The 27316-nt window shown below is 44.2% G+C and overlaps 3 protein-coding genes across 6 annotated transcripts; 1 reads left to right on the top strand and 2 right to left on the bottom strand.

Moving 5' to 3' along the window:
* Positions 1-2359: 2359 nt before the first annotated feature.
* lonrf1 (LON peptidase N-terminal domain and ring finger 1) lies at positions 2360-15709 on the bottom strand. Of its 2 annotated transcripts, XM_034543442.1 has the most exons (12): positions 14912-15709; positions 12716-12834; positions 11995-12117; positions 11494-11682; positions 11285-11396; positions 11058-11133; positions 10658-10772; positions 8555-8676; positions 8279-8437; positions 6195-6357; positions 5937-6086; positions 2360-4880 (listed from the first exon to the last, which is right to left on the bottom strand). In XM_034543442.1, exons 1-12 carry the CDS (start codon positions 15207-15209, stop codon positions 4731-4733), a joined length of 1776 nt encoding a protein of 591 aa, XP_034399333.1. In that variant the 5' UTR covers positions 15210-15709; the 3' UTR covers positions 2360-4730. The 2 variants fall into 2 exon arrangements, with proteins under 2 accessions (XP_034399333.1, XP_034399332.1); XM_034543441.1 differs by having other exon boundaries at positions 5937-6357.
* A 1184-nt stretch (positions 15710-16893) lies between these two features.
* Positions 16894-18960, bottom strand: med7 (mediator complex subunit 7). 2 transcript variants are annotated; one of them, XM_034544340.1, is made up of 2 exons: positions 18833-18960; positions 16894-17948 (listed from the first exon to the last, which is right to left on the bottom strand). In XM_034544340.1, the coding sequence occupies exon 2, from the start codon at positions 17937-17939 to the stop codon at positions 17178-17180; it is 762 nt and encodes a 253-aa protein (XP_034400231.1). In that variant the 5' UTR covers positions 17940-17948; positions 18833-18960; the 3' UTR covers positions 16894-17177. The 2 variants fall into 2 exon arrangements, with proteins under 2 accessions (XP_034400231.1, XP_034400233.1); XM_034544342.1 differs by having other exon boundaries at positions 18814-18954.
* Positions 18961-20354: 1394 nt separating this feature from the next.
* On the top strand, positions 20355-26636 carry itk (IL2 inducible T cell kinase). 2 transcript variants are annotated; one of them, XM_034544000.1, is made up of 17 exons: positions 20357-20626; positions 20748-20852; positions 20981-21062; positions 21171-21296; positions 21610-21647; positions 22149-22300; positions 22394-22459; positions 22574-22628; positions 23101-23180; positions 23662-23804; positions 23952-24026; positions 24285-24453; positions 24543-24759; positions 24858-24922; positions 25053-25171; positions 26008-26165; positions 26276-26636. In XM_034544000.1, the coding sequence occupies exons 1-17, from the start codon at positions 20489-20491 to the stop codon at positions 26339-26341; spliced, it is 1854 nt and encodes a 617-aa protein (XP_034399891.1). In that variant the 5' UTR covers positions 20357-20488; the 3' UTR covers positions 26342-26636. The 2 variants fall into 2 exon arrangements, 1 of the variants encoding a protein (XP_034399891.1); XR_004610067.1 differs by lacking the exon at positions 25053-25171 and having other exon boundaries at positions 20355-20626.
* Positions 26637-27316: the final 680 nt, after the last annotated feature.

The raw sequence follows: 27316 nt of genomic DNA, 5'->3' as shown, positions 1-27316 counted from the left end.
CCCCCCCAAACATTTTACAATTGGAAACTTGAGGTTTATGAAATTTAGCCCGGAGCAAACAGCTGGACTCAGACATGCATGAGTACACACCCCCGAACATGTATTGTTTGCACAAGGCAACTTCCAGATGGACACACACACTCTCTGTCCTTCAGTTGCATACATGTGCACAACACACAGCACTCACACGGTCCACTTCCCACCACCGTGCGTTAGCAGCCAGGTGTGCGTCTCAGCAGGGCGCCACTACGAATCAGTGAGCAAGTTGGGTGACATCTTGTCTCCTGCAGCGCCTCCTGTCCTTCGTCTCTCAGCAGGCGATCCCTATGTGCTTCATTTGTGTTTTGTATCACCCAGAAGGACCCTTTTCGTTCTCTAACCCACTATAGTCTGTACTATTGTTGCTTTCTGTGAAGTGGGGCAAAGTGTTATCTCATCTTTTTTTATTTATTTTGTAGGCGTTATAGTCATGCAACGTGGAAGGTCAAATTCTTCTCGTTCGCCTCACAAACGGCACGGATCATCAAGTGTCTTCTTTGGAAGGAGATCTTTCAGAAGAAGAAAGGAAGGCGCTTTGTTGGCAGCACAATGCTCGTGCCTGGGCTTTCTGTTTCTTCGTACGACTGTGTTGCTTTATATCTGAGCATTCGAGACGTGTCCCGTGGTGCCATCGGAGGCAGGTGGCCAACGTGTTTACCTTGGCTCTCAGAGGCACTGAGCTACTCATGGTGCATCATCGTGTTGACACTCAAGGGGATTATACAAAGAAAAAGTTTAACATCCTCAGACCCGCAGGAGCACGCAGGAGCACACACACGTTCCCACTATCTCCTTCTCCACTTCACTTCACTTTGATTCAACACACTTCATTGTCTTTCAAGCCGGGTAAGGTAAACTAAATTGCGTTTCACAAGTTCCCAATTGATAATCCTGCCCTTGTCAGGCTTGCTCTCTTTATTTGTTTTTTATCTCGTGACAACGGCATCTTGTAACGGCGATGAGGATCTCTGTGGCTCTCTTGCTGTTGTTCTACTGGAGCTTATATACCGCACGGACCAGCCTAATTTAGGGGAGACCCCAGCGAGTCGCTCCATGATTATGAGGGATCATAAACGCTTTTTTTTCAGGACTGAAACGTCAGGACTTAATCTCTCTCTGCTGCCCTTAATAATATTAATAAAGCATTTGATTTGTAAAGCACTTTTCATTGACTCTTACCCAACATAAACAAACACAATATGCTTCCTGTCCGTGTGTCCCTGCGAGGGAACTTCTAGTTCCCCCTTTCTCTGCACGTGAAGCACGCACGCACGCGCACAGCCCCGCCCCCACAAAGCGCCTGTCCTCCTCAGCGGAAGCCGATGGATCAATTTAGTAGAGAAAAGCTGCGGCATTCTTCAAATGTAACGTTAACGGGCTTTGATGTCGACGCTGAGCTGCATCACAGGAACCGTGCTGAAGCCACTGAAACGGGCCCCGCTGTGTTTCTTCTTCTCGTGCTCAGTTTGTGGCTCGCGCACCTACACTTACGTTCACTAATTGATGTTCCTTTCAGCTACGTCGGAACCAGCTACTTCCTTCCAGCTGGTGTCACGTGATTGGTTCTTCCTGTCGGCCAAACTCTCACTGTTGACCCCATTGGTGACACTAACATGGCCATGTTGAGCCTTTAAGTATCTGTTTTGAGATTCCTCCTTGTTTATGAAGTATGATTATCTGCCTCTCTGTACTATCCCTCCAGTTACATACTGCCCCCTTGTGGACGGTGTGTTGCATCGTGTTGTTTTCCAGTGTGGACAGGTTTGTTCACATTTAGTTTGTTATTGTGTCGTGGTGAAGATGTTTTAAAAATTATAACGCGTGACATAATTACAAGTCTGCATACACAGAGGGATGTGAAATTGAGTTGTTTCTATGCGTCAGAAAAATAATCATCTTTCCCATGTGTGTCACACGAGGGATCATAAACAGCACCAGTAAATAAATAGGTAACTTTCTTACAGTACAGTCAAGTTAATTATAATCATCCTATTGGATATTCGATGGGAATACCCATTCTATCAATTCTCATTTTAATTTCGAACCACAAGCGTAAAACCCAAGGCTCCTTTCACTTAACAGTTCTCGCAGTAATTATGACGTTTCATTGCCAGCGTGTCTCGCTATCAGCATGTGAGACACGTCTCCCTTCCATCAGCCCTCCTTTCTACCAATTTCGGTCATGCTGTGTGAATCGCAATAGATCCCGCCACTTCCACGTGGCTTATAATGCGGCCTTAGTGACCGAAACGTTGGTCGCATGGCGTTCACATCGCTCAGACACCAAACAGGGCACCTTATAAATGAAGGGAATGCAGAATTTGTTTTGAAAATCTTTATTTATAATAACATTTAAAAAGTCATCCAAGGGGCCAAGCGAATGAACAATAATACGATCGAGATAATTTACCGCCCTCGGCTTTGAGGTGGACTGAATACAAATGAAGAAATGAATCAGACAGAAGTTGCTTTAGTTTCAGTGTGTTTTAAACCTCTGAGTGATTTGAGCACCGAGTGGAGGGAATCACAACTCGTGTCCCCTCCAGTTCATGCTGTCCACGGACCAATCGGACCACACACACATGCTGCGAGCTGCAGCACATAGCAAGAACCCTTTCCCAAGTTCACAAGTGTAAGACGGGTTTCTCGCTGCCAAAAAGGGGTCACTTCTAATGCGTCGTGTCCTGCATTAGAGACCGGGGATTTGGTCCAAATTGTTTTAACTGTGTTGCAGGACATTTTCTGCCATAACCCAATTATACTGAGGACATGCAAAGTCACGACTGTGCTGAGACACATTGGTTTTCAAAGGTTTGCGTGGCAAATTAGACATCAAATGTGCCAATAGCTGGATCAAAAACATGTGGGCTACAATCATTTGTTGTTCAAATGTATTTTGCATTTTATCATGAAGTAAAATCGCACATTGGTGCAGAGATTAAATTCAGTTTCAAACAGTGTCAACAGAGTAAAAACCAACATGAGACCGATCGCTGGGTCTTCAATGAAAAGCGACATCACACACAAATATGCATGATTTGATAAAGAGAGAGATCAACAAAACACACAAAATGATTTCACTGTGCAAAAATATCTCCCTCTCCGATAAGAGGCCCAACAGGGGAGTGGAATTCACCCCAATGGCTGTGGGCTTGTCATGCGTTTATCACAAACGAGGCTGGTCGTTCAGGAAAATTCTATAAGAATCTCGATCCCTTTTTATTCGTGAGCGAGCTTTATTTAATCATGTCATGTAGCAGCAAGAAACTGATCTTTTATTGATGCGTGGTTTTTTTTCTCTCTCTCAGTGAAATCAATGATACTAAAGCTTTGGAGACATGTTGTGATAACTGGCACGTGAAAGTCTTTGACGCCAATTTTAATCACAGATGGCTTCAAAAACATCAGCATATTAACTAAGGTTGATTAACCCATCCTAAAAGATGGTGAAAGAAACAAAAAAAAAAGGTGGGTTATTTGCCCTCAAGTTGAGTGTAAGTTCTCAGGTCGGTGTTCAGTGTCTATTACACAACCGATGCCCCAGTATCCATCAGCCCATCCATTGGGTCATTTATTTTAGTGCGTATCAAGTCTCAAGATCACCCCTTTTATTCTAAACGATATCTACAATATCACACGAGCAAGGCTGCTGTTCTGCATCACACAAACTGCATCTGTTGGCACGTTTGCTGGACTAACTCTGACCGTGTCACGTGATGTGTTGGCCGTTCAAATGTCCACCATACAGAAGGCATGAGGGGTTTGAAGACCAACACCAGAGTCCATGTAGACAAACATAAACACAGTGACTATTTAGCCTATACTATTCCTTGAAAACACACTACATAGAAAATATCGACGGCACGTTTAATAAAGTAAAATGGTTCACCCAGTTAAACCGGTTCTCTACCCAACATTGCAGCTTCGACATTCTTTTGGAATATGTAGCACAATATCAACGGCAAACGAAAGAAAAGTGTGTAGTGTAGAAAGTCTAAGACTTGCAGGTGTCCTGGTGAGTTGGCCCAGGCCCTCCAAAAGGCACCATGACTGGGGGGAGAGGGGCCGGACGGACAGGGTGGGGGGGGACGCAAGCGACACACCGTAGTCTGACCCCTCACTAGATTATTTTACAGCCATCTCTGCACAGGAGATGTTAAACACCACGCCGTGTGAAATTTTAAAAAAACATAGTCGTAGACGACAAGAGACAAACCACTCATTATTTACAGCCGACACACGTGCATACGGTGATTACGTCATTCAAAGCTGACCACGCCTCCTCATCGTGTCACTTCACACTTTTCCCACCAGTTGATGACAAACAGCATCCACATGTTCCGTTTGTATTATCAAGCAACGAGCAACCACGGACGCATTCGGCTGAGAGTCACCAGTTACCTTGGTCACTCATTAAACCGTAACACTGACGACCTTAATGGCTGCGAGCAATTAAATGTGTTGACTCAAAAAATGGCAGCGCTTTCGTCGCCAGACTGCGTGCGCTTGCCGACGAACATCATCATTCTTTACAAACTGTAAAAGGGTGTATTAACCAGGTGATTGGGCTTCGGGCTGTGACTTAAGATTCAGAGTAGACCCAATCCCAAACTCTGGTGGGGATGCATTCATTGGTGTCCACTGACTCTCAGCCGGATGTTGTCACAATACCACTGAGCTGAGTGTGGAGTCTAGCTCTGAGAGAAGTACTCCAGGATGAGGCGGAGGTGTCCCAAGCGGTCTTTGAGCGAGGCCAGGGACAGGACAGTGGTTTGATAGGCAGGGTCCAGCTGGAGGACAGACAGCAGCCACCAGCACCAGGCCGGACCGTTGGACGAGGCCTAGAGGACAGTAAAGCACGGATTAGCACGGAAACGGCAGCGTCAGGAAAATGCATCAAGTACCACACTGGCCCATTAGCCTGTTTAGTACAAAGCACGACAGCAGAACAAGCAATTTACAAAGGAAATCCGGAACATGAAGCTACAAACTGTTGCTGTGTGACGGGTGGTCCCGACTTTTTTCTCGCTCCAATGACAGAACGAAGCATCAGCCAATCATTGTTCTTTTTTGGCGTTCACTCTGTTACGTTCCAAAAATCACAAAAAAAAAGGCCGGGGGCCGCTTCACGGTGCTTTTTAAAGCTTACGCCAACGAGCGGTTGTGCAACACTTCAATGACGCTTCGTCGCTCGTAGTGAGTACATGGCGTCCTTCATATTTGGCATTCTTTATGTCAGGAGGCACTGGGTATTCAGAAGGTTTAGATAAAATGAAGACCTTGAAGATATTCCCAACTCCCATGGTAAATAGTCTGGGCCAAGGGTGACAAAGCACACATTATTTTGGCGTCCTGTAACGTTCCTTTAAGTACGACTCTGTCCACGTGTATGTGCTGTACCGACAGCTTCTCAGGTCAGATGTGCGTCGTAATAAACATATTCAAGAAAGGACACCCGGGGCTCATCAAGTTATTTAGCTATCAAAAGGTTAAAAGATTGACCTGCAGCTTTCATTACATCACTGTAATGTTTTGGATTTCTACATTGTGTCTTTCTTACCTTCCAACCAGCAACGGTTTTCCATTCGTTCAACTGAAACTACATCCCTGATGAACATAGTGTGTTGTTATTGTTGTCACATTAATGGGGCTCTGAGTGCAGTGTAATTGGAAAACTGTTGTTATGCCATGCTGAACTGAATAGATGAGTGGAGCATGGGTAAAAAGGAGAAATAATGAAAATAATTTCTATGAATGTTTAGTAGGATTATGGTCAGCAAGGATTTCAGTGGTGGACAACACAACAAACAAAAAACAAGGACATATTTGGTTCGAGACATTTGCTGTTTAAGAAGTAGAGCTACAGTAAAAACCACACGTGTGCTTAAAGCCCCAACCTGAATGTTTTCCTCCTTGTCTGGCATGGTGCCGTACTGTCTGTTGATCTGATCGCGAATGCGGATGCCAAGGTGCTGGTACCAGTCCTGGGCCTGCTGGTACACGCTGTCATGGAGATGCTCCAACACCTCCAACTCACTACCATCAACCTGGAGGAGGGAGGATGCACAGACGAGCAAAAACAAAGTCAGGAGAGGGAGGAGGTCCAGGTTGGGATATCTTCCTCGAAATGTTGCCGTAGTTTGGTGATCTCTGACCTTGAGGTCCTCCAGGTACTCGATATCAGCGGTGTGGTAGCCATCTCGCTGACCTCTCTTGAGCACTTTGAATCTGCTGCAACCCGCTGCGTCCACAAAGGACCGGCCATCGGGCAGCAGCTCCAGACTGTGGATTTCCAACAGGCACCCGTAGTCTGCAAACCTGGAGGCCAAACAACGCTACTGTTGAATCTTAAATGTGAAACCAAAATTGGTTTCACATTTTCATCTTAGTGCAAAGACAGTCGAACAGAATCCGGATCATTTTGAGCCAAAGATCTATTCAAACATTTTATGTTGTGTTCCCTTTTTACGGACATCTACCGTAAGAAAGAATACGAGTATATACATTTTGTCTAATTATTTGCATCTTTTTTAATGCAGTTTCTAAAACCCTGATTGGAAGATAGGGATACTTCTGCTTGCAAATCATTAAGGTGCTTTATCTCTCCGACACAAAACAATGACTACGTTTACATGTGGGATGAACTGGGATTATTTAGGTTTTAGGAGCATTCTTTGGACACGGATAGCGCATATTGCTTCTCAATAGGAGTTTTTTTAACGGCACTCTACGACACATGGCCGCGTTCCAGTTCACGTTCGGCTCTGTGTGTTGTACACAAACCAACTGTTCACTAGCTCGCAAAGTTGGACGAGAGCTGCATGCCCAAAAGAAAAGCCCACATTTATGGTCGTAAAGCGCTAAAAAAAATATATATAAAAAAATATTTCAAAGCAGAGAAACTAAATTATCCAAGTGGCACCTGCCGTACCAGTTCTTTCATAGTTGGACTTGTTCGGGCATCGACCCGTGAAACGCAGGGGAGAATGGCGTTGACGTGGGATTCACTGACCCAGCAGGATTACATTACATTTCATTTAGCTGACACTTTTATCCAAAGTGACTTACAATAAGTGCATTCAACCGTGAGTACAAACTCAGAACAAGAATCAAGAAAGTACAATTTCTTCAAGAAAGCCAAACTACAAAGTGCTATCAGTAAGTGCCATTCAACTTGTTATTCAAGGTATAGTCGGTAAAGAAGTGCTTTTAGTTTACGGCGGAAGATGTAGAGACTTCCTGCTGTCCTGATGTCAGCGGGGAGCTTGTCCCACCAATGAGGAGCCAGGACAGCAAACAGTCTGGATCTTAGCTCGCGGTGACGGAGCCACAAGCCGATTGGCAGATGCCGAGCGGAGTGCAGCTTATGGTCGTTTTACGTTAATTGGAATGTGCACGGCTGCATGTAAACGGGATATTAGTGGAATGTTCATTATCATTAGCCGTGTAAACAGCTTATTAGGATATATTGTCTTTTTCGGAAAATAAAGGCAAAGACCGGAATATTTGATGCATAGTCAATAAAGCAGAGGATTTTTTTTAAAAAAGGGTTGAGAAGTACTTTTTTTATCTATACGGTCGAAACAAAATACCTCATCCTGGCATAAGCTCAGCAAGGCTTCTTGTCACTGCAATTTATGTTAAAGAGAAAGGGGGAACTAATCTCACAAGAACTACTGCAACATCTTTTTAATTAAGGGGCACACAAGTGCAAATGTTTTAAACGAGGCAGACTCCAACCAACGGTTCATAAACTTGCATAATCAATATAATGACTTTCGGCAACAAAATGCTTTCAGACGACATTATTCTGCATATTATTTCAGCATTAGTTTAGATAACCGGATATCGTTCGGTAATCGTGCCATCCAGCAGATCTCACACCAGATTGGTGACTGTGCTGCTATTTGCCACCCACTCAGGGTCACTGATGACCCATTTAACCTTTGCCCAAGTGCTGTCTGCTTGTGCCAGCCATGCTGACAATCCCATCCGGTTCCAGTTAGCCTGCTGCGAGCTTCCCAGTGAGGTAAATGTCAAACACAGTCTCTCCAGGTCCCGACAGTCAAAATAACTCCCCGCGGCTGTGTGAAAGTGGCCTTAACCTCACTTGGGTCTAAACTGTCTATATTTGGATGCAGCTAACATTCGGACATTATCAAGCCAAATCCACAATTCTTAATGAAATAGATTGCTATGGATAGCTAAAACTATTTTTTTTAAACAATAAATTGCATACCCCTTGCCATGCTCATAGCAGCACATGCCAAACTTTTTGGTGCCCGTGTCCATGCAGCGGCGCATCATCAGCCGATAGCGAGGCTCGAAGATGTGCAGGGGGCACGGCACTCCAGGGTAGGCCACCGTGCAAACAAATATAGGGATGTCCGTAGTTAGACTAGAAAAGGAGGAGACAGAAACATAAATAAGGGATAGAACTGTGAGGATAAGGCACCATCTAAGTTGCTAGAATGAATCACAAGTGTAGAGCGTGTGAGTGAGGTGGGCATCCTACTTGGACAGTTCAGCCATCTCAGCATCATGGACCTGTTTCCTCTCAGCCAACGGTGAGGGGAAAAGGCGGGTCATGATGTCCTGGAGCAGAACTGTGGGGTTGTACTTCCTATTTTTAAAGTACTGGGAAGAGAAAGGTGAAATCAATCAGCCATAATAGCAACATTATGGCTGGGAGGGTTACTTGTATGTATTAAAAATGTATTCCGACACTAGTACTTATTACCTGTTAAAAATGTAAAACCTAAATGGAAGTATCACAATATTAAAGTAACATAACTTGATCACTTTCTGTTACTTTTGGATGACCTCAATACCAAATATGCAGAAAAGAAAAGAGAAAAGAAAAATGCTCTCATTATTTTGAATGTGAAGAAGAAAAGGGGGACGACCACACTGGAGCAGCACCCATATAAATGCAAATATCACGCTTCGTTCTGCATTATGTTTGCTGGACCAGAAATTTGAGGCCGTTCGCTCATTTTCTGACAAACATTAATTTCACGGTGGGGTTCCTCTGGACAAACAGAATAATCTGGAACAACCAAAAGGTGTGCTGGAATGTGGTGTTGCTCCCCTTTTCTGCTTTACAAACTCTATAATGGAAACATTTCCACCCAGAGAAAGCATTTATTTGGGCCTCATTTCCACCTGTGAAATGCATTTTTCAACAAAAGATATATCCAAAATTCATTGTCCATTGTTTGTTATAGTGTACATTCTTGTTAAATGTTACTACTATGTTGTCTTTAATGTCTTGTTTATTTGTATATTATATGTACATATGTTCAATGAGAGCAACGTGAAACCGGAGTCAAGGTGATTCTGATTCTGAAATATTGATTGAGTATTTCATGCTCCCAGCTGTGTGTGCCAGAAGGTAAATGCATAAACACACTTACTATAGGTGTGATCATCTACCACAAGATAAACATAGCAGGGAGGAAACAGGAAGTTCTCTCGGCCTGTACCTGTATGTGAATATAGCGAGTCTTAGATTGTCTCTCTGACGTTAACTGCTGGATTTTCTTCAGCTCATATTATTCAGTTCCCCAAACAATAACACCAGTCTCATCAAGAGTCAACTTGGTCCCCTGGCTGCTTATTTAAAACCCGTTGCCAGAAATGTGGGTGTAATGTTTGACTCTCAATTAAATTTTGAAACTGTCCAGTCCTGCTTCTTTCAATTAAGAACAATCTCAAAAATCAAACCCATACTGTCACGCTCAGATCTGGAAAAAGTCATTCGTGCACTCATTTTCTCTCGACTCGACTACTGCAACTCCCTCCTTTCCGGCATGAATCAAAAATCCATCTCCCGCCTCCAACTAGTCCAGAATGCAGCAGCTCGGCTTCTGACTGGTTCTAACAGACGGCATCACATGACTCCAGTCCTCTCCACTGGCTCCCTGTTCGTTTTAGAATTGGTTTTAAGATTTTGCTGATCACTTTTAAAGCACGCCTGGGTCTGGCCCCATGCTACATCATTGAAATGTTAGCCCCATATGAGCCAGCTCGCAGCCCTTCAAGGCCCTTCAAGGCCATTCCAAAGTCAAGGCTTAAATCAAAGGGTGACCGTGCCATCAGAGCCCCTTGACTTTGGAACGACCTACCTGAGGGGATAAGGCTCGCAGAATCAGTAACTTCTTTTAAATCACTTCTTAAAACCCATTTTTATAGAACTGCTTTTAAGTGATGTCGTCCTTTTATGCAGTACTTTGTTTCCCCTATTTTAATTTGTCTGTTCCGCTTTATTTGGTATTTGTATTTTTCTATTCCATTATCGTGTTCATTGCCTATATGGCATGGTCTCCTTTGCCTCCTGTATTTCTGAAATGTTTTTTGCCTTGCTTCTATGTAGAGCACTTTGTAAACCCTGTTTTTAAAAGGTGCTATATAAATAAAGTTATTATTATTATTATTATTATATTATAGCAGTGGGAAATATGTATTCCCGCATCGTCACCTCACCCTGCCTGAGCTGAATGTGGTGTTATTTGGTGTTATTGCGGCAGCAATAACAAAGCACTACAACTTGTAAGACGTTTGTGTGCTAGAAACAGGATCTGGCAACCCATGAAGTTTAAAATGGACGTGTGGTTACCTCTTGTAGTGGCTGTTTGCAGAGGGGACAGCGGAGGTTGTGGTCCAGACTCCTCTCGATGCAGTTTTTACAGAAGGTGTGACCACAGGGCGTCGTGACTGGCTCAAAAAACAACCTTCAAGACGACAGACAAAAGAACACGTTAACGATGGCCCGGCTCGAGGAAGGAGGTGCATGATATTTGCACAGCAGCTGTAAGTATGGTGAGTGTGTGTGTGTGTGTGTGTGTGTGCTTGTGTGTCTGTGTGTGCGTGTGCGTGTGTGTGTACGTGTGTGTGTGCGTGCTGTAAGCGCCTATAAACATGAAGCAGCCAGAGAGGAGAATGGGATCAACCTGATGCGACACGAGAGCAGGCAAGGTGCAGACAGCAATGCATTATGGGGTAGAGACAACACCGACCTGATGCAGAGAGGGCACTCAAAGTCTGACACGGTGAGGACTCCCAGAGTCTTCTCTCTGCTGAGACCGCTTTCACCTGAGAGAGAGAAAGACTTTTAATGATGATTTTGAGGAAGAACCCATAATTATTATGCGATTCCAAGCCATCTGGTGGGTGTTGTGGTAAAGCTGTTTAGAGACAGTGCCCATGAGGACAATTTATGATGAATGTGTGCCTGTGTGCGTACCCCCGCCATGCCCATCGTCCCTCCTCATCATCATCTCCTCGTCCTCCTCGGCAGCGGGGAGGAAGGAAACATCTTGGCAGAGGTTGAGGCAGCACTCGGTCCCCGTGTCGTGCTTCATCACGGAGCCCGAAAGACACACGGTTTTGTCAGTTTGGGTTTACTGTTGCATTTCACTCTAACCAGACACGAGAGTGCACACGGGGGCTCACCTGGTGTGCTTCTCGCCCCTCTCTTCCCTCTCCGTCATCCCCACGTGGGTGTTGGAGGCCCTCGGGGTGAGTTGGCCCCTGAGAGCCACTGAGGCTGGTAATGGGGCCGGTCCCTTTCAAGTACTCAGACACCACTTGCAAGATGGAGGACACCTCGTCCGGCACTTCCATGCCCTCCGCCTCCAGAATCTGCCATTTGAATGCATGATGAGACACAAATGAGTCACATAAAGGAATCGTGACCCATGTGTTTGTTTTTACGCAGTTCTGTGAACTAAAATCAAATGATGAAAAGGCCATTGTGGAATAAAATGTACGTTGAATTTGGATGTAAATATTGGATACACTTTACAAGTAAAATGCCAAATCTAAAACTAAAGATGTTTTAATTGAATGACAGAAATGTGAACGTTAAACATTTAACAACAGTTAATTAGTATCAATACTACCAACACATGTGCATTTGTATCAAGCTATACAAACGGCAGCCCTCAAACCAACCTTCTGGATCTGGCTCTTTGCAGGGACAAAGTCAGCTTGAAGTTTGAGGCAGCGGTGGAACTGGATGAGGGCCTCTGTCTGATGACCCATTTCCAGCAGCGCACTCCCTTTACGAAAGAAGCCCTGCATGAACAGAGAGAACCGTCAGCAGGCCGCGACCTGTATGGACGAATGAGGCGCCTAAAGCGCCTCGCTGCGGAGAACACAACACGCCTGCGCACTCGTCGTCAGTCGTCGTTCGTAGCCGACGTCAATCTGAATCGTCTGAATTGTGCTGCGGTCTGATAACGCGTATCACATTTCGACCCCTACATTTTGAATAGGGAAATGTGATGTGGCCGTTTGGAAGAAATACAACACATCTCTATGAAGAAGAAAAAAAGGATTTTATCCCGTGGGTATTTTGTTTCTGCATTTGCTCTGAGCGACCCACGGGCTAAATGACATTACGAAATAAGAAGCCGTTTGCATAACTTTGTAAATTACATAACTTAACACCAATACGAGCGGAGACAAAATTCTCCCAGGGCGCTGGCTTTGCATGCTAAGACACGGTGCGTGCCGTTATACGCACTACAAAACCAACCGATGGGATGGCCATTAGGGACAAATTCAGCGGGGATTGCAGCGCAGGGGGGAACCGAAGTGAGGACGAGCGCTTTGCATCTGACGGACGACTTCGACAGACCGGTCTGTGGTGAACACTGTCGACGTCTCTCACCTCGGTCCAGTTAGGCCGAAGGCAGCAGAGATAGTCGAGGTCTGTCAGAGCGTCAGAGAAACGCGTCAGGCCCCAGTTAGCTTCGGCTCGACACAGCTTCAAACTTTGATCATTCGGGACTGAGGACACACACATACAATAGAGGGTGGGAGAGAGAGTAAGAAAAGGAGAAGGGGAGGGGATATCATTTCAGCAGTTATTTGCAGAGCTGTGGCTTTAATACTTTAATACTATTTACACGCCTTTGAAATGAAAACATTCAACATGTAACGACAGGCGCGGCCTGCTTACTGTGGTTCTGCTCACATTGAAACGTGGCGGTGAATCTAAACCATGCCCGGCATTGAATGCTCTTTCTTAGCCACGTCCATTATACAATTTATAAAAGCACAATTCGTATCAGCTTTCTATACCAATGTCATTAATATTTGCACAAGCCTAAAAGAAGGTCACAGATATCTGATTGGTGGAACACATCAGTTAAAGGTATCATTCAGGAGAGAAAAGGTGCTTCTACCCAAAACCTTTTCCTCTTCTTTAAAGAAGCATCCGGTTAGATTTGTACACAGAAGAGTTCAAACTCCCAAAGTAAAGATTAAATTGACACATAAATGTTGTATGTGCACAATCACTTCCCCTTTCTGTTGATGTTTAACTGTGCTCATATGTCGGGCACAACAAAATAGGTCAATACACCTGCGACACCGACGTGCGTGCTCGTGCATTCCAGGTTCAGGGAGTGACTCTTACCTAAAGCTTAAGCCATGTTTGTCGGAGGGCCTTAATTACAGCCCGTGCTTAACAATGCCCACGTTATGAAATAATGAATGAGAGTCGAGGCACCACCCCTAAACCGTTGATGGCCCCGGAGGTGGTTACACAAGTACAAAGATGGCTGGAACAAAGGGGGTTGGCAGAGACGGCAGGCGTAGGGAATTAAACAGTGCGCTGATTCACTGTCGCATAAAACACCCCCAGGACACCCACTGACCAGATGAACTCATCCAGGGCCGGAGCTCTCCCTCTTAGCCTCCTCACTGCTGCATGGACAGAAATAAGGTTGACTGCACACACACATACACACACACACAGGGTGCAGTGCACAGGATCAGTAACAGCACAGATGAGGTATTAGAAAAGATCTGTTTGCAAGGGGTTGTTTCTAGGAACCCTGTGAAAACATTACACCACCTCCTCCTCACCATTCACTCCATTTACAACCCTGGATTGACAGCAGGGGGGGGGGGGTGCATAAAAGCATAATCTGACATCAGGAATTGGGCAGCTGTTGTGGCTGCTGTTACAGCTTCTTACACTGTGTGACTGACATAAGCAGAGGGGAAGGGGGGGGGGGGGGGAGGGGGGGAGGGGGATTGTTAGACCAGACTAATGCAGGCTAACTCGAGGGGGGGGATTGTTAGACCAGACTAATGCAGGCTAACTTGAGAGGGGGGGTGTTAGACCAGACTAATGCAGGCTAACTCGAGGGGAGGGATTGTTAGACCAGACTAATGCAGGCTAACTTGAGAGGGGGGGTGTTAGACCAGACTAATGCAGGCTAACTCGAGGGGAGGGATTGTTAGACCAGACTAATGCAGGCTAACTTGAGAGGGGGGGTGTTAGACCAGACTAATGCAGGCTAACTCGAGGAGGGGGGTGTTAGACCAGACTAATGCAAGCTAACTCGAGGGGGGGGGGGTGTTAGACCGGACTAACGCAGGCTAACTTGAGAGGGGGGGGATTGTTAGACCAGACTAATGCAGGCTAACTCGAGGGGGGGGATTGTTAGACCAGACTAATGCAGGCTAACCTTCCTTGCGCAGCTCACAGCATTAGTTTAAAGTTGCTGTGTTTCCTGACAGGTTCACATTGGACACTGGTTTACTGACCCAGTTACGCAATCAGGTCATCAACAGCCTTCCCTAGTCCTCCACATCCGGGCTTGAGACCTTAAGTTGCCTCTTCCTTCTGTCTTTTCATCTCCTGCACCTCACTGCTGCGCCGCACCACCAGTCCCCATCACTGCGCCAGAGCCAAAACGGTTGAGCAGTGCGTAAAGGTGGGACACCGAGACTATCTGTGACCTTAGGTAACCGATCATATGAGCAGACCTGCCGTGGCACTGAAACCCTAATTTACCCCCGAACAAACACCTGTGCTGTGGCGGTGATGATGTCATGGACGTGTGTGCCTTACCCAAGTACAGCCCCTCGTTCGCGATGCGTAAAGCTTCGGCGAACTCGCTGGCTTTGAGCTTCTCCTGTAAGTGGCACTTCGCCTTCGTCTCGTCGGGGCAGCACTTCTCCACGACGCTGATGAGCAGGACGTTGTTCTTCATGCTCTTTTCCTCCCTTTTTTGTAGACTCTCTGTGCACGACGGGCACTTGGACGGCAGGTAGCCCCCCGCGCATCTCCGGCAAAACGTGTGGCCGCACGACGTGGTCACCGGCTCGCACATCAGGAAGAGACAGAGCGGACACTCCAGCAGGTCCATGGTGGATGGGTTATGTCACCCGCCGTGGAGGGGGGGGGGATTATAAATAAAAGTGTTCCTTTTTTTCCGTCAAAGCAATGCTCGTCTGTGTGATAGTATTGCATGGACAATTTAAATAACACTGACAGCTCGCGACACAGTCAATCGTGTCCCTTCTTTTGATCACATCTGCTCGGAGCAGACCGGTTTCTGTCCAACTGGGCTAAATGTGAGCGATGATCCTCACCCCACCGGCGGCTCCCGTTGGAGATACCGAGCGGACCCATTGACGCTGTCCATTTCCAACCCTAACTTCGTCTTCGGTTTGGGACACTTAACGTCTTTCCCCTTTCGAGCACGTTGAATAAGACAAAAACGCAGCTTCCAATTTAGTGCTCCGCAAACGCGTCGCGAGCCACACCGGAATAAGTCCCCGTTAGCGGTCTTTTCTTTTCAAGAGGACGTGTTCAACCCCCCGTTTTGATGTATACCACGGCCACAAAGGTGGGTTACTGTGTAAAACCATTACATGACATAAATAAAGATCACGTGACGGAGCAGCGCGCAGCCCCATTGGCTGCCGTCATGGCTTTCCGCCCTGTTGTGAAAGCCAAGGATGGCGAGTTTCGTAACATAATTTCTGCGACAAAAGTTCGTGGTTTTTTAAAAATGTATTCTATCAAATGGAAACATCTGATGGGCGGAAAACGAGAGTTTATAGACTCACGCGTCTGGTCACTGGAGGGATAATATTCCAACTCAAAGGGTTCAGAATATGGAAATTACCCAATGTCGTGGCAAAAGGGAATCCCAGTTGAGGATAATAACAGTCAGGTGTGTGTGTGGGGGGGGGGGGGGGTGACGAGAGCTTGGCACGGACCCCGTTTTCACTTACATATCTGCGGAATAAAGCAAACATGGCAACATTGTGTAAGGTCACGGAGGGGCTGAAACCCTTCATGCACACTGCCTCTGCGGGCTCAGAGCAGAGCCGTGTTACACAAGTAAAGGTATGGCAGGTGGAGCCTGCCTTATGAAAGTAATTTATAGTCAATAAAATGACGCTGGATCCCGCGGAAGGCCAAACACAGGCACTAATTAAGATTATTATATATTATTATAGCCTGTGGCCTCAGAGGGCCCACGAAGATATCAAGGCACCGGTGACCTCATGCTTATTATAGCTCATATTTGTTATACAACCATGAGTCACAGATGTGCCATAGGCCGTTTTTTTCAGCAGACACTGAAAGGTTTCACTTTTGTCGTTTTTCAACCCTGAAACGTTATTTCTGTTGACTGCTACACCAGGACGAAAGACTTGGCTAACACGTCGTCACAGTTTACTGGATTATTGTACACAAACCACTGAATCTGCTGGTTGTCCCAGAAGTCATGCAAATAGGTAGATTTCAACATTTAAAAGTAGTGTGTGTTGTATTGAGGAAGTTATGACTATTCCAAGGAGATGCATGCTTGGTAGAGTTAAAGTATTGAACGAGAGGAAGAAACCATGAGACAAACAAGGCAACAAAATACTGTTTATATTGTTAGCACAAAAAGTAAATTGAGGGAAGAGTGAGTTTATACGTACTGACCTATCCATGACCACTCTCTCTAGATAGTGTGCAAGGTGTGGGACAGGTCTTAAATTATTTGTGAACATGATGGAATGCCAACACTAATGAACACTATAGCGACCGCATTGCACTTCTACTGGAATTGAAAATGTCTTTATTGGTTTTATTACAAAAACGAAAAGTTGCCAGCAAGGTTGGTTAGTGTAATATTTACATTCAAATATCTTCACAGGGACCATTAATAATATCTACAAAATGGCTTTTAAATAAAACCCCATCCAACTCCAGATAGCATTTCAGGCCCAGTGAAAACACAGCAATTGTTTTCATACTCTATGTACATACAGCATACAAAAAAATAAACAGTTTAGGCGTACAAAAAAAGAAATACGACTACTCAAGAGATAACTTAAGCAATTTCATCGATTATATTGCACATGGCAGCATCCTTGTCCAACATTTTGCCCTTCTTTAAAGTAGGGATGTTCTTGTCCTGGTGACCTGCTGCCATACAGCTGGCACCTGCCTCCTCTACATCCATTGGCTCCGTTTTCAGCCTGGGGGCCGGTCCAGATGAACCAACGCCAGCTCCTGCAGACACACTCCTTGGCCCATCACTGACACTATCCGGACCCTCCATCTGTGGCAAGTCATCAGGTAACGAGGCAAGGCACCCCTGAATCATCTCCACCACCCTCTCCAGATGTTTCTGGAACCTCTCAGCTGTCTCCAGCCTCTGCCTCTTCTGTACCTCCATCATCACCCTCAATGTCTCCCTGGCTTGATGTGGCCTATACTCATTTATCAGGTGGTGCATATGTACAAACAAAAGCTTCAAGTCCTCCAGCTTCTCTTCGCGCTTTATACTGCCAGGACTCTTGATAAGGATGTCCAGCAGGTCCAGAAAGTTCACAAGAATGGACATGTTGAGCTTCTTCAGCTCCCGTTTGTGGTCAAACTGCATAGGATGGAGCCTCTCAATGCCTTGGCTCTCCAGCGGCCGGATGATGAGTTCATCACACTGGAACTGGTTGCCAAACATCATGTAGCTGTCTTTGATGGGTGGAGGCGGCTTAGGAGCAAGACCCTTGCGGATGTTTTCATCTGTGTACTCTTTAATGTACTGCATCGGTGGAGGAGGCAGGGCACTAACCTGCTGTGGTTCACCCATGATGCTGACCTGAAACAGGTAAAAAAAAAAGTGGAAATCAGTTGGTTTTCTTTAATAAGCAACAAGTAAAGTAACTTAAACAAATAAATGATAATTTGCATGTTGTATGCTTCTGAGGTTAAATACCACTTTAGGTTTCCTCTATGCAATGCTGCTGTATTAAAAGTATAAAATATATACTTTAAAAGCTAAACATATATGATACAAGAGCACCCAAGTTGTGTAACACACCAGGTCAATAGTCAAGAGTGCACGCGCTCAATACAAAGAACGCCATCAGTATTGAAAACCATAATATAGCAATAATGTGTTAAGTAAGCTTAACTTTTGATCTTGTGAACAGTCTAATAGTTTGGCTTTCATATAGGCTACTACTAAAATGCGACGAGTAGCCAACTAGTTAAATTCAGTTATGCAATGGGTTTTTTTGGGGGGGGGGGGGCAGTTTTTCCACCTTTGGGAAAAAACTGGAAACGTTGTGCTTTTGGCGTCAACCGAGCCAGAGCTTCCCCATAAAAAGTATGCGAGAACAAGGTTAGCATGCTAGTTGTCAGACCGGGTGAGGGCTAACGTGATGAGCGAGCGATCCTCCGTTAGTGCCTAATTGTGTAACACATTATTGGTGAACACATGCTACTAACCAACACGATATATACGTTGTCAAGTGTGTGCCTCAATCTACAACTCGGTTAGACGTAGCTACCGTTAAGTGTTAGTAGAGCCACTGCGGGTTAGAGAATAATGTAGCTAAGCTAACTAGCTAGCTATGTGGCTAGTATTGGGCTAGCAATACATTTGCTAGCCTCGGCTACCTAGCTTGGTTACGTCGATAACATTACCACAAACTACGCGAATAAACAAGAACAAAACACACCGCTGATTCTTCTACACACCTCTTGAAATGCCTCCTTAGTTGCTGAATATAGACCTTAGATATGAAATGTCACTGAGGCATCTAAGCTCATGACTAGTTTAGCTCCTTCCATTCACTGACATCAACGGCCGTCTCTGCCCCAATCCCATTGGCTGAACTATACACGTGACAAAGTTTGGTTCGTGCGGATTGGCCTGTACCTGGAGGACCTGCTGAACGGAGTTGTAATATTTGGAAGCGTGACAAATGCAGAGCCGGCTGGACAGACATGTTTTTTAGTTTATAATACCATGGCTGTTTTGTCGTGATAGAAGCTTGATTCTTAATGTAAAAAGGAACGCTTCTTTATACGGCACAATTTGTAGCTTGCTCATTATAAAACATGTCTGCCCCTTGTGATACTAAAACGTGCATACAGTAACGTTAATTTCTTTTGTTGGCATTTTTATGGCTTTTCTTTTTGAGCTAAAACGAACTTCGTATAATAAAAAAACAATATTAGACCCATTAATAATACTAATGGCAATACTGCTGCTACTACTAGTAGTAGTAATAATAATATTATACGCATAATTATTATAGATTATTTCAACACTTTTCAAGCAAGGAGCACAAATCGATTTCCAAAGTTTCAAAAAATTAAATACAATGGCAGGACACAACCATCATCAGTTGCTTGAGGTTGACTTTTACACAGTTAAAATTATAGAAATATTGAATAGACATATTTGTACCCCTACTAAATGTCAACATGTTTTTTTAATCCTCAATTCTGATTTGCATAGTTTTTTATTTTCTACACTTTTTTACAAAACAATGACCAGACCAGATGGTAGTGCATTCTCATCCAACATTTCCACCATCAGGCTAAGTTGTAGGAACAATCTTCCTGATGGTGGTGCTATTCCATGTTTCGTGAGGCTGAATAGTTTCACTTTTGAATCCTCACTCAGAATCTGTCCCTATTTGTCTGTGATAACCGTAAAGTTGAGCGGGAGAGATTAAAAAAGATAAAAACTGAAACCATCTCAAAAATGCTGTATATGAAATTAGATACAGACATGAGAACAGTGAGGCTTCATCAAAGAAGCAAATCATACCAAACAACATTTTATAACACAAAACTACTTTCTCCAAAATCTTTGTCATGGCCTTAGCAAATGTGGAAATGCTCAAAACCTCAGTTTGAATACATAGTAGGTCATCTTGTTTTCAGGTCAGTTAAAAGTGTTCAGTAGGTGTTGTTTTTAAATTGAGTTTTAGTTTGTGGTCTCAATATGTTGTTAAATTAACATATTTACATTTGTATTGCCAGGGCACAATACAAGGTGCACACTTGTAGTGGACAATTATTTAAAAGTGCAGAATTACCCTCCTTTTGCTGCACACACTGGCTTATTGCAACATAGCTAAAGAAAATGTGTGTGTGTGTGTGTGTGTGTGTGTGTGTGTGTGTGTGTGTGTGTGTGTGTGAGAGAGAGAGGGAGTGTAAGCACAACCCATTGTATGCCGTTATGTGGTTAACCGAGTGTAACAACTTTATGCCGGAAGCTGCGCGGCTTCTGTCAAGTTATAATCCACTTGTTATTTTTCCTCGTCACTGCGAGGTCCTCAGTCTCTCTCTTGTAAGCCATAAGCCGCCAGTCTTTTTCTTAGCTTAATCATAGTTGTCAACATGTTCCCTAGGGTGATTTTGAAGGAAACTATGATAAAAAAATCTCAACAAAAGAAGAGAACATCACCGTGCAATTACAAGGAGAGGTTTTTTGTATTGGACACCCAAGACCTGAAGTACTCTGAACGCCGCCTGGGAGTAAGTATGCAATTAATAAACTATATTTTGATTTGAAATGATGCACCTGGCCTCAGAGGAAACAACTACCATTTGCCACAGTGTGCACAGCAGACATAAAGTTAAGATTGTGTTCTTTCAGAGAAAGCCCATGCTGAAAGGTTGCATCGAGCTGTCCAGAATCAAATGTGTGGAGATTGTGTGCAGCGAACTTCCCATACCATGCAACTATAAGTACCCTTTTCAGGTGAGGTCATACACAACAATGAAATATGGTGTTGCATACAGTAAGTATAAAGTATAGTTCAGCGTGTAGTATTAGTGGGACATTACACAAGAACAAAAGTAGTTTCTCAAATGAAAATGTCTCGACAGGTTTTTCACAACCACTACTACCTCTACATTTTCGCCCCAGACAACGATTGCCGTCAGAGATGGGTCAGAGCTCTGAAAGAGGGTGAGCAATTTGACCACGTCGTATGCACACGCAATTACTGAGAACCCTTTATTGTAATTCGTAAGCTCGATATTTCAAACTTTATTTCATTTGTTATGTCTGATGTAGAGACAAAGCGTAATAATTTGGTGGCTAAATACCACCCAGACTTCTGGATGGATGGGAAATGGAGATGTTGCCAACAAGCAGAGAAACTGGCGGCAGGTTGTCATGTGTATGACCCAGTGGGTTATGGTATGTATTATTTCTTCTATTGTTTCATATATATATATATATTTACATCAAGGTAACAAGTCTAATTTGTGTGACACTTGTTTTGAAAAATGAAGAAAAAAAAAACTTTTCATATCTTAAGCCCATGGAAAACATCTCACGTAGATAACGTAAAGTAACAAGATTTTTCCAACATGTGCTTGAGGCAAATCCTTATCTGCTTTTGGATGTGTCACATAACTAAGAAATCTACTAAATCCAGTGTGAAACAGCTGCTTTGTACATTTTCGGTGGAACAAAATCATTCACAAATTGCCTGTTTTTTCTTCCACAGCTTCTAAAAAGCCACTTCCTGAACCCCCTGGTCCAGAGGTACAACTGTCAAAAGCATACACAACGTGCTGTTGAAATATTATTGTGCTCGTCAATACCGTTCAAAGTGCAGCGTGTAGACAAAAATAACTTTGAATAATTCTGTTGCTTGTACAGTATGCACCTTTGGTCTGGGCATGCATGATCTCACAGCTCGGTTTGCTGTCTTGTTTTGATCAAATCGCGATTGCTGGGCCTCGTGTCTAACTGATGCATTCATGGGTGTTGTAAAACATCATATTATGCTCATTGTTCAATCTAATATGACTCACATAGCATTGTGATTTAGCTTGTTAAGTTTAAGCACATTCCAACAGGGCGTTCACATCTGTTGTGCCTGTTCTCCCACTGCTGTGAAGCGTTTTTTTGTTATTAAAAAATGTCACACACAGAACACATTGAATGTATATTATAGAGTTTGATGAAATTCATATGGCAGAATAATATCCCTTATATATTTGAGATCATTAGATGCAATTTTCTTTTCGCTATCTCTGCCAGGAGGGACTGCATGATGCAGAAGAGAGTACGGTGGTCGCCCTGCAGGACTACACGGCGATCAGAGGCGATGACTTGCCCCTTCAGAAAGACCACGAGTACACCCTGATCAACAGCTGCCACTGTGACTGGTGGGCCGTACGGAATGAGAAGGGGTAAGGCGCACCAAGAGCCCAGGCGTGGAAACTACTAACACTATATGAACACCTTTATGGTAAAGATGATTATGACTTTCGACCCTCCATCAGAAACACAGGCTTTGTCCCCAGTACGTACGTAGCGGAGAAATCCGGCAACAACTTCCAGAGATTTAAGTGAGTTGTAATTTCTCTGCTCTGCGCTTCTCTTTATTAATGTGTGGAAATGTGCAAATCTGGTCTGCCCTTTTATATAATGAACTTATTTGTGGTGAATGTGTCTTCTCACAGATGGTACAACAACAACATAATCAGAGGGGAGGCCGAGGATTTGTTAATGAAACAGGTGAAAACCATGTCATTGTTTCGGGATCTAGGGATGATTCCGTCCTCCATCTGTGTTTTTGTGTGCAGCAAACAATGCTCGAAACAATCATTCTGATGACAGTTAGCAGGATGTTGCCCCCGTGCGACGCAGCGCACTTTTGCTGTGACTGTGCCACCTACGGCAGTCTCGCATTTGCAAAGTGAATGCAAATGCACCTGCGCAACAACAATGTGAGATGACATGGGACACGAAAAGATGTCTCACAACCACAGTGTTTCCTCCAATGTTGAATTTCCTGCTGAGAAGCGTTTTGCTCGATTTTGCAAGCGGAAGGTAGAACAGCTATCCGCCATCCATTACTGAAAATAAATGCAAGGACAGCCCTGCTGTCAGCTGCAGATCAAATCAACCATTAACAAAAAAAAACACGTCTAACATTACAAATGTGTTCTTTTTTATCGCGATGACATCACATGGTTTCTACTTTTAGGGAAAAGAAGGCGCTTTCATGATGCGTGACTCGAGACAGGCAGGAGTCTACACAGTGTCAGTCTTCACCAAAGCACCGGGGTAATTTTACTTTCTTCTTATGTATTTAGCTGGATTACTAATGACATATGATTTGTAGATTATATGGCACTAAACATACATAAATAACATCAATACATCTGATTTACTTGATGGCATGTTTATTGTTTGTTGGGACCATCATTGTTTGTTATCAGGGTCCATTTAAGAACAGCCTTGTATACACATTCTCTCACATTCATGCATACATAGATACACTTACGTCACCACCCTTGCTCTACTCTCCCAATTTGAAAACTGCATCGACATTGACACAATATTATGAACACGATTGCTCCAGAATAACTAGATCGACATGCCAGGTGGAGCCTATGTTTAGAAGGAACGTGACCTGAAACCAATGACGTTCTTCTCATCTCGTACACTGCTGATTGTTATTTACTGTGAACATTTCACACTTAAAATTCTCCCCTTGCTAACACGTGGGATTGGGTGCATAAAAGCGTCTCTTTGCTACTTTTAGGTCTAATGGGGAGAAGAATCCCAGAGTGAAACATTACCAAATTAGACAGGCAGAAACCGGAGAGGCCAGGTTCTACCTGGCAGAGAGGTACCTGTTCAGCACCATTCCTGAGCTTATCTATTACCATCAACACAATGCTGCCGGTAAGTTGGCTGAGGTCATGTCACAGTATGAACACAACAAAAAAGTGGTTGCCAAAAGGAAGTTCAGCGAACAGCTAGGCATTCTCACAAAGGGTTATTGTTATTTATTTAAAATTATACAATATTGACGTGTCATCTGTGCGGCAGGCCTGATAACTCGTTTGCGACACCCAGTACCTCAAGATGGAAGCAGCTCTCAGGACGTCGCTGATCCCTCAAAAGGTTAGAGGATGTTGTACAAACGGGTCCGCTGGTTGAACTGAAGCTGAAAACAATCATAAATGTATGATTTCTTCTGACCTCTAGTGGTTCTCATGGAGGCATACTCACCCAGGGTGCGTTCAGTACACACCCGGCAATTATCTGACTGCTTGGTGTTGTGCAACACACCTGGACCTTTCATAACTATTTGATTGTAATTGATTCAACTCGTGTCATCCTTATCTCAACACAAGATTATCAGTGTTTGCTGCTCAACAGATCAGTGGGAAGTGGACCCCGAGGAGCTGATCTTGGGTCAGGAGTTGGGCAGCGGCCAGTTTGGGCTCGTGCTGGAAGGGAGGTGGAGGGACAAGAAGGTGGCAGTGAAGACGATAAGAGAGGAGTGCATGTCAGACGAGGAATTTAAAGAAGAGGCAAGGGTCATGATGTAAGTGCAATTCATGAAGTTGCCCTCGTATTGGTCAGGCGGAACAAACCCCTGTGCTTATTTGTGTGTGTCTGTGCGTGTTTGGACAGGAGACTGTCCCATTGTAAGCTGGTTCAGCTCTACGCCGTGCGCACCCAGTGTTCCCCCATGTGTCTGGTGTTTGAGTTCATGGACAACGGCTGTCTGTCAGACTACCTGCGAGCCAGAAAAGGCCGTCTGTCTCAGGAAGCGATGTTGGGGATGTGTCTGGATGTCAGTGAGGGGATGGCTTACCTGGAGTCCTCCAACTTCATCCACAGAGATCTGGTAAAACCAACAGATCAGAGTTTTTTTACGATACACTTAATGGACCTCCGCCTCCGTTAGAATAGTTATTCCTTCCTCTCTTTTTGTTTCTTCTGCAGGCGGCGAGGAACTGTCTAGTCTCAAAGAAGAATGAGGTGAAGATATCTGACTTCGGCATGACCAGGTATGCTCCTCCCTGAATCTCTGTAATGTCCACCATGTTGAGTTGAACCTTTGAACCACTATATTTATTATGCTCATAGCCCAAAGTAAGCTTACATCTACTGCTGTGTAATGATGTCTCCGTACCGTAGATTTGTGCTTGATGATCAGTACACAAGCTCCCAGTGCTCCAAGTTCCCCATCAGGTGGTCGGCCCCAGAGGTCATCAAGTACTGCAAGTTTAGCAGCAAGTCCGACGTCTGGTCATTCGGTGTGTTCATCCGTCTGTGTCTGTGCCTTTCACTTATTTTGTGTGTTTAAGTGTTGGACTTGTTGTCTTTGGAGTCATACAACATCCCTCCTTTGACTTTTTTGAACTATTGATATATATTTGAGATTGCATGTGTAGCTCTCCAAGAAAAACAACGGGTTTTGTTAGCTGGTTGACGACACATCGAAATCCTTTGTCTGCCCATGATAGCATATCGACTCTGATGGAAACCTGAAGCTAAACAAGACCGCAATGATTTGAAACCACTTTAAGAGGCAAACAAAATGACAGCTGAATGTTAAAAGGCATTGGGCCATTTTTTCAAATGATTTTCCTTGTACATGTCTGCACATGTGCCAAAGGACATATGTATAGGTAGATCATTTCATGGAGCAATGCCGTGTGGATTTGCGGTAATCTCCAGGAAGTTAATAGTGTTCAGACCATCGCAAAATAATCAAGCGGAGTAAAAAAATAACGGACTGGACAAAAATAACAATATGTTTTAAGCAGCAGGGATTGTGTCTCCTTTATATATATATATATAGTAAGTCTGAGGACAGTGCAAGAACTCATGCAGATCAAAAAGTACAGCCGAACTGATGAACACATGCCTCTAAAGGCGGCGTATAATTAAATCGTCGGTCAGACCTCTTACTTGTCATAATCATTCAAAATAGTGTACACAAAAGAGCTTACATGGAACGACCACAAACATGCAAGTGATAAACCAGACACACAAGAACTGATTTGGGTTGAACTGACCAACAGTCAATCTCTCCATAGGTGTGTTTATTCTATAACAATTTTGAGTGTCCCTGTTTTCCCCTGCTCAGGTGTGCTCATGTGGGAGGTGTACAACGAGGGCCGCATTCCTTACGAGAACCGCTCTAATGTCGATGTTGTGGAGTCCTTGAGCAAAGGCCTGCGGCTCCTGAAGCCGCGCTTGGCCCCAGACGCCATCCACAAGCTCATGACGTGGTGCTGGAAGGAGGTGGGCACAAGAAAAGGAACATTAAAAATACACACACACACACACACACAGACGCACTATGTGCAACACGCTTTTCAATGACGCGTTTGTTTTCACGTTGTCGTTCTCAGAAACCAGAAGATCGTCCATCCTTTGTTGTCCTCCTGCATGAGCGGGCCTTCCTCTCAGACCTGTGAAGATACGATTTGAGGTTGAAAACTATGAAAACAGCTTATTTATTTTATTTATTGATATATTACCAATTGCTTGTCAAATGTCAGTGACGCCGTTTTGATTGAGATGATTACCAAACACAATTCCTTGGTTTAGCACTTTATCGACTTCATATTCCTGAGAAGGCTCACACAGTCCATTCACACAGCTACTGCTGCTTACTGCTCGTTCGTCTGAAGGTTTCGAATATTCTACAAGGGTTCTTCACATTAAACAGGTGTGGGTTAAACCATTGGTAATTAAATGGATCAATCCTCATGAAATGTTCTGTGTTGTTGTTTTTTACCACAGTTTTCTGCATATTTTCAGCAGTACAACCAAAAAAGGCTTCAAACCACTGCATGACGTAACCCTCTACTGTGCTATTCAAGCTCATGAGTCTCCCTCTGTCAGTCAACCGAGCCATGCAGGCGATGCACTCCACTCCATGGCTGGCCACTACACCTGCAGAGCTTCTGCTCTGCAGGTGTAGTGGCCACAGCTGGAACTACAGGCCTCGCTCCCATCTCTGGCCCAGAAGAGAAACACGTAATGTTGAAGAAAATGTCCCTGATCATTATGCACATCTAAAAGACTATTGCATCCTATATAACCTATTTCAATGTGGGCTAGATGTTAGGAAAGTGGAGCCACAAAAAAAAAGACAAAGCACATGGTGTATGTGTGCACAGGAACATTGACTTATATTCATTGGATGAGCACCTTTAAGTTCATCCATGCAGCCAACCATTAACTCAATAAACCAATCCGCCAGTCATCTAGCCAGCCATTGAACCAACAGACATCTTAATAATGATAATAATTGTATATGTATAGGTTAGCCTATAGGCCTACAGCGCATTTAAAATATATATAGATAGAGGATACTTATACATCCCCTCGGGTAAATTCTGGTATATCGTTCTGCATAATACTTTTATTATGCATATTTTTCCACA

The sequence above is a fragment of the Cyclopterus lumpus genome, chromosome 10, assembly GCF_009769545.1.
Source record: "Cyclopterus lumpus isolate fCycLum1 chromosome 10, fCycLum1.pri, whole genome shotgun sequence".
Lineage (NCBI taxonomy): Eukaryota > Metazoa > Chordata > Actinopteri > Perciformes > Cyclopteridae > Cyclopterus > Cyclopterus lumpus.
The sequence above is the reverse complement of the archived record's forward strand: the minus strand, read 5'-3'. Positions and strand labels throughout refer to the sequence as shown.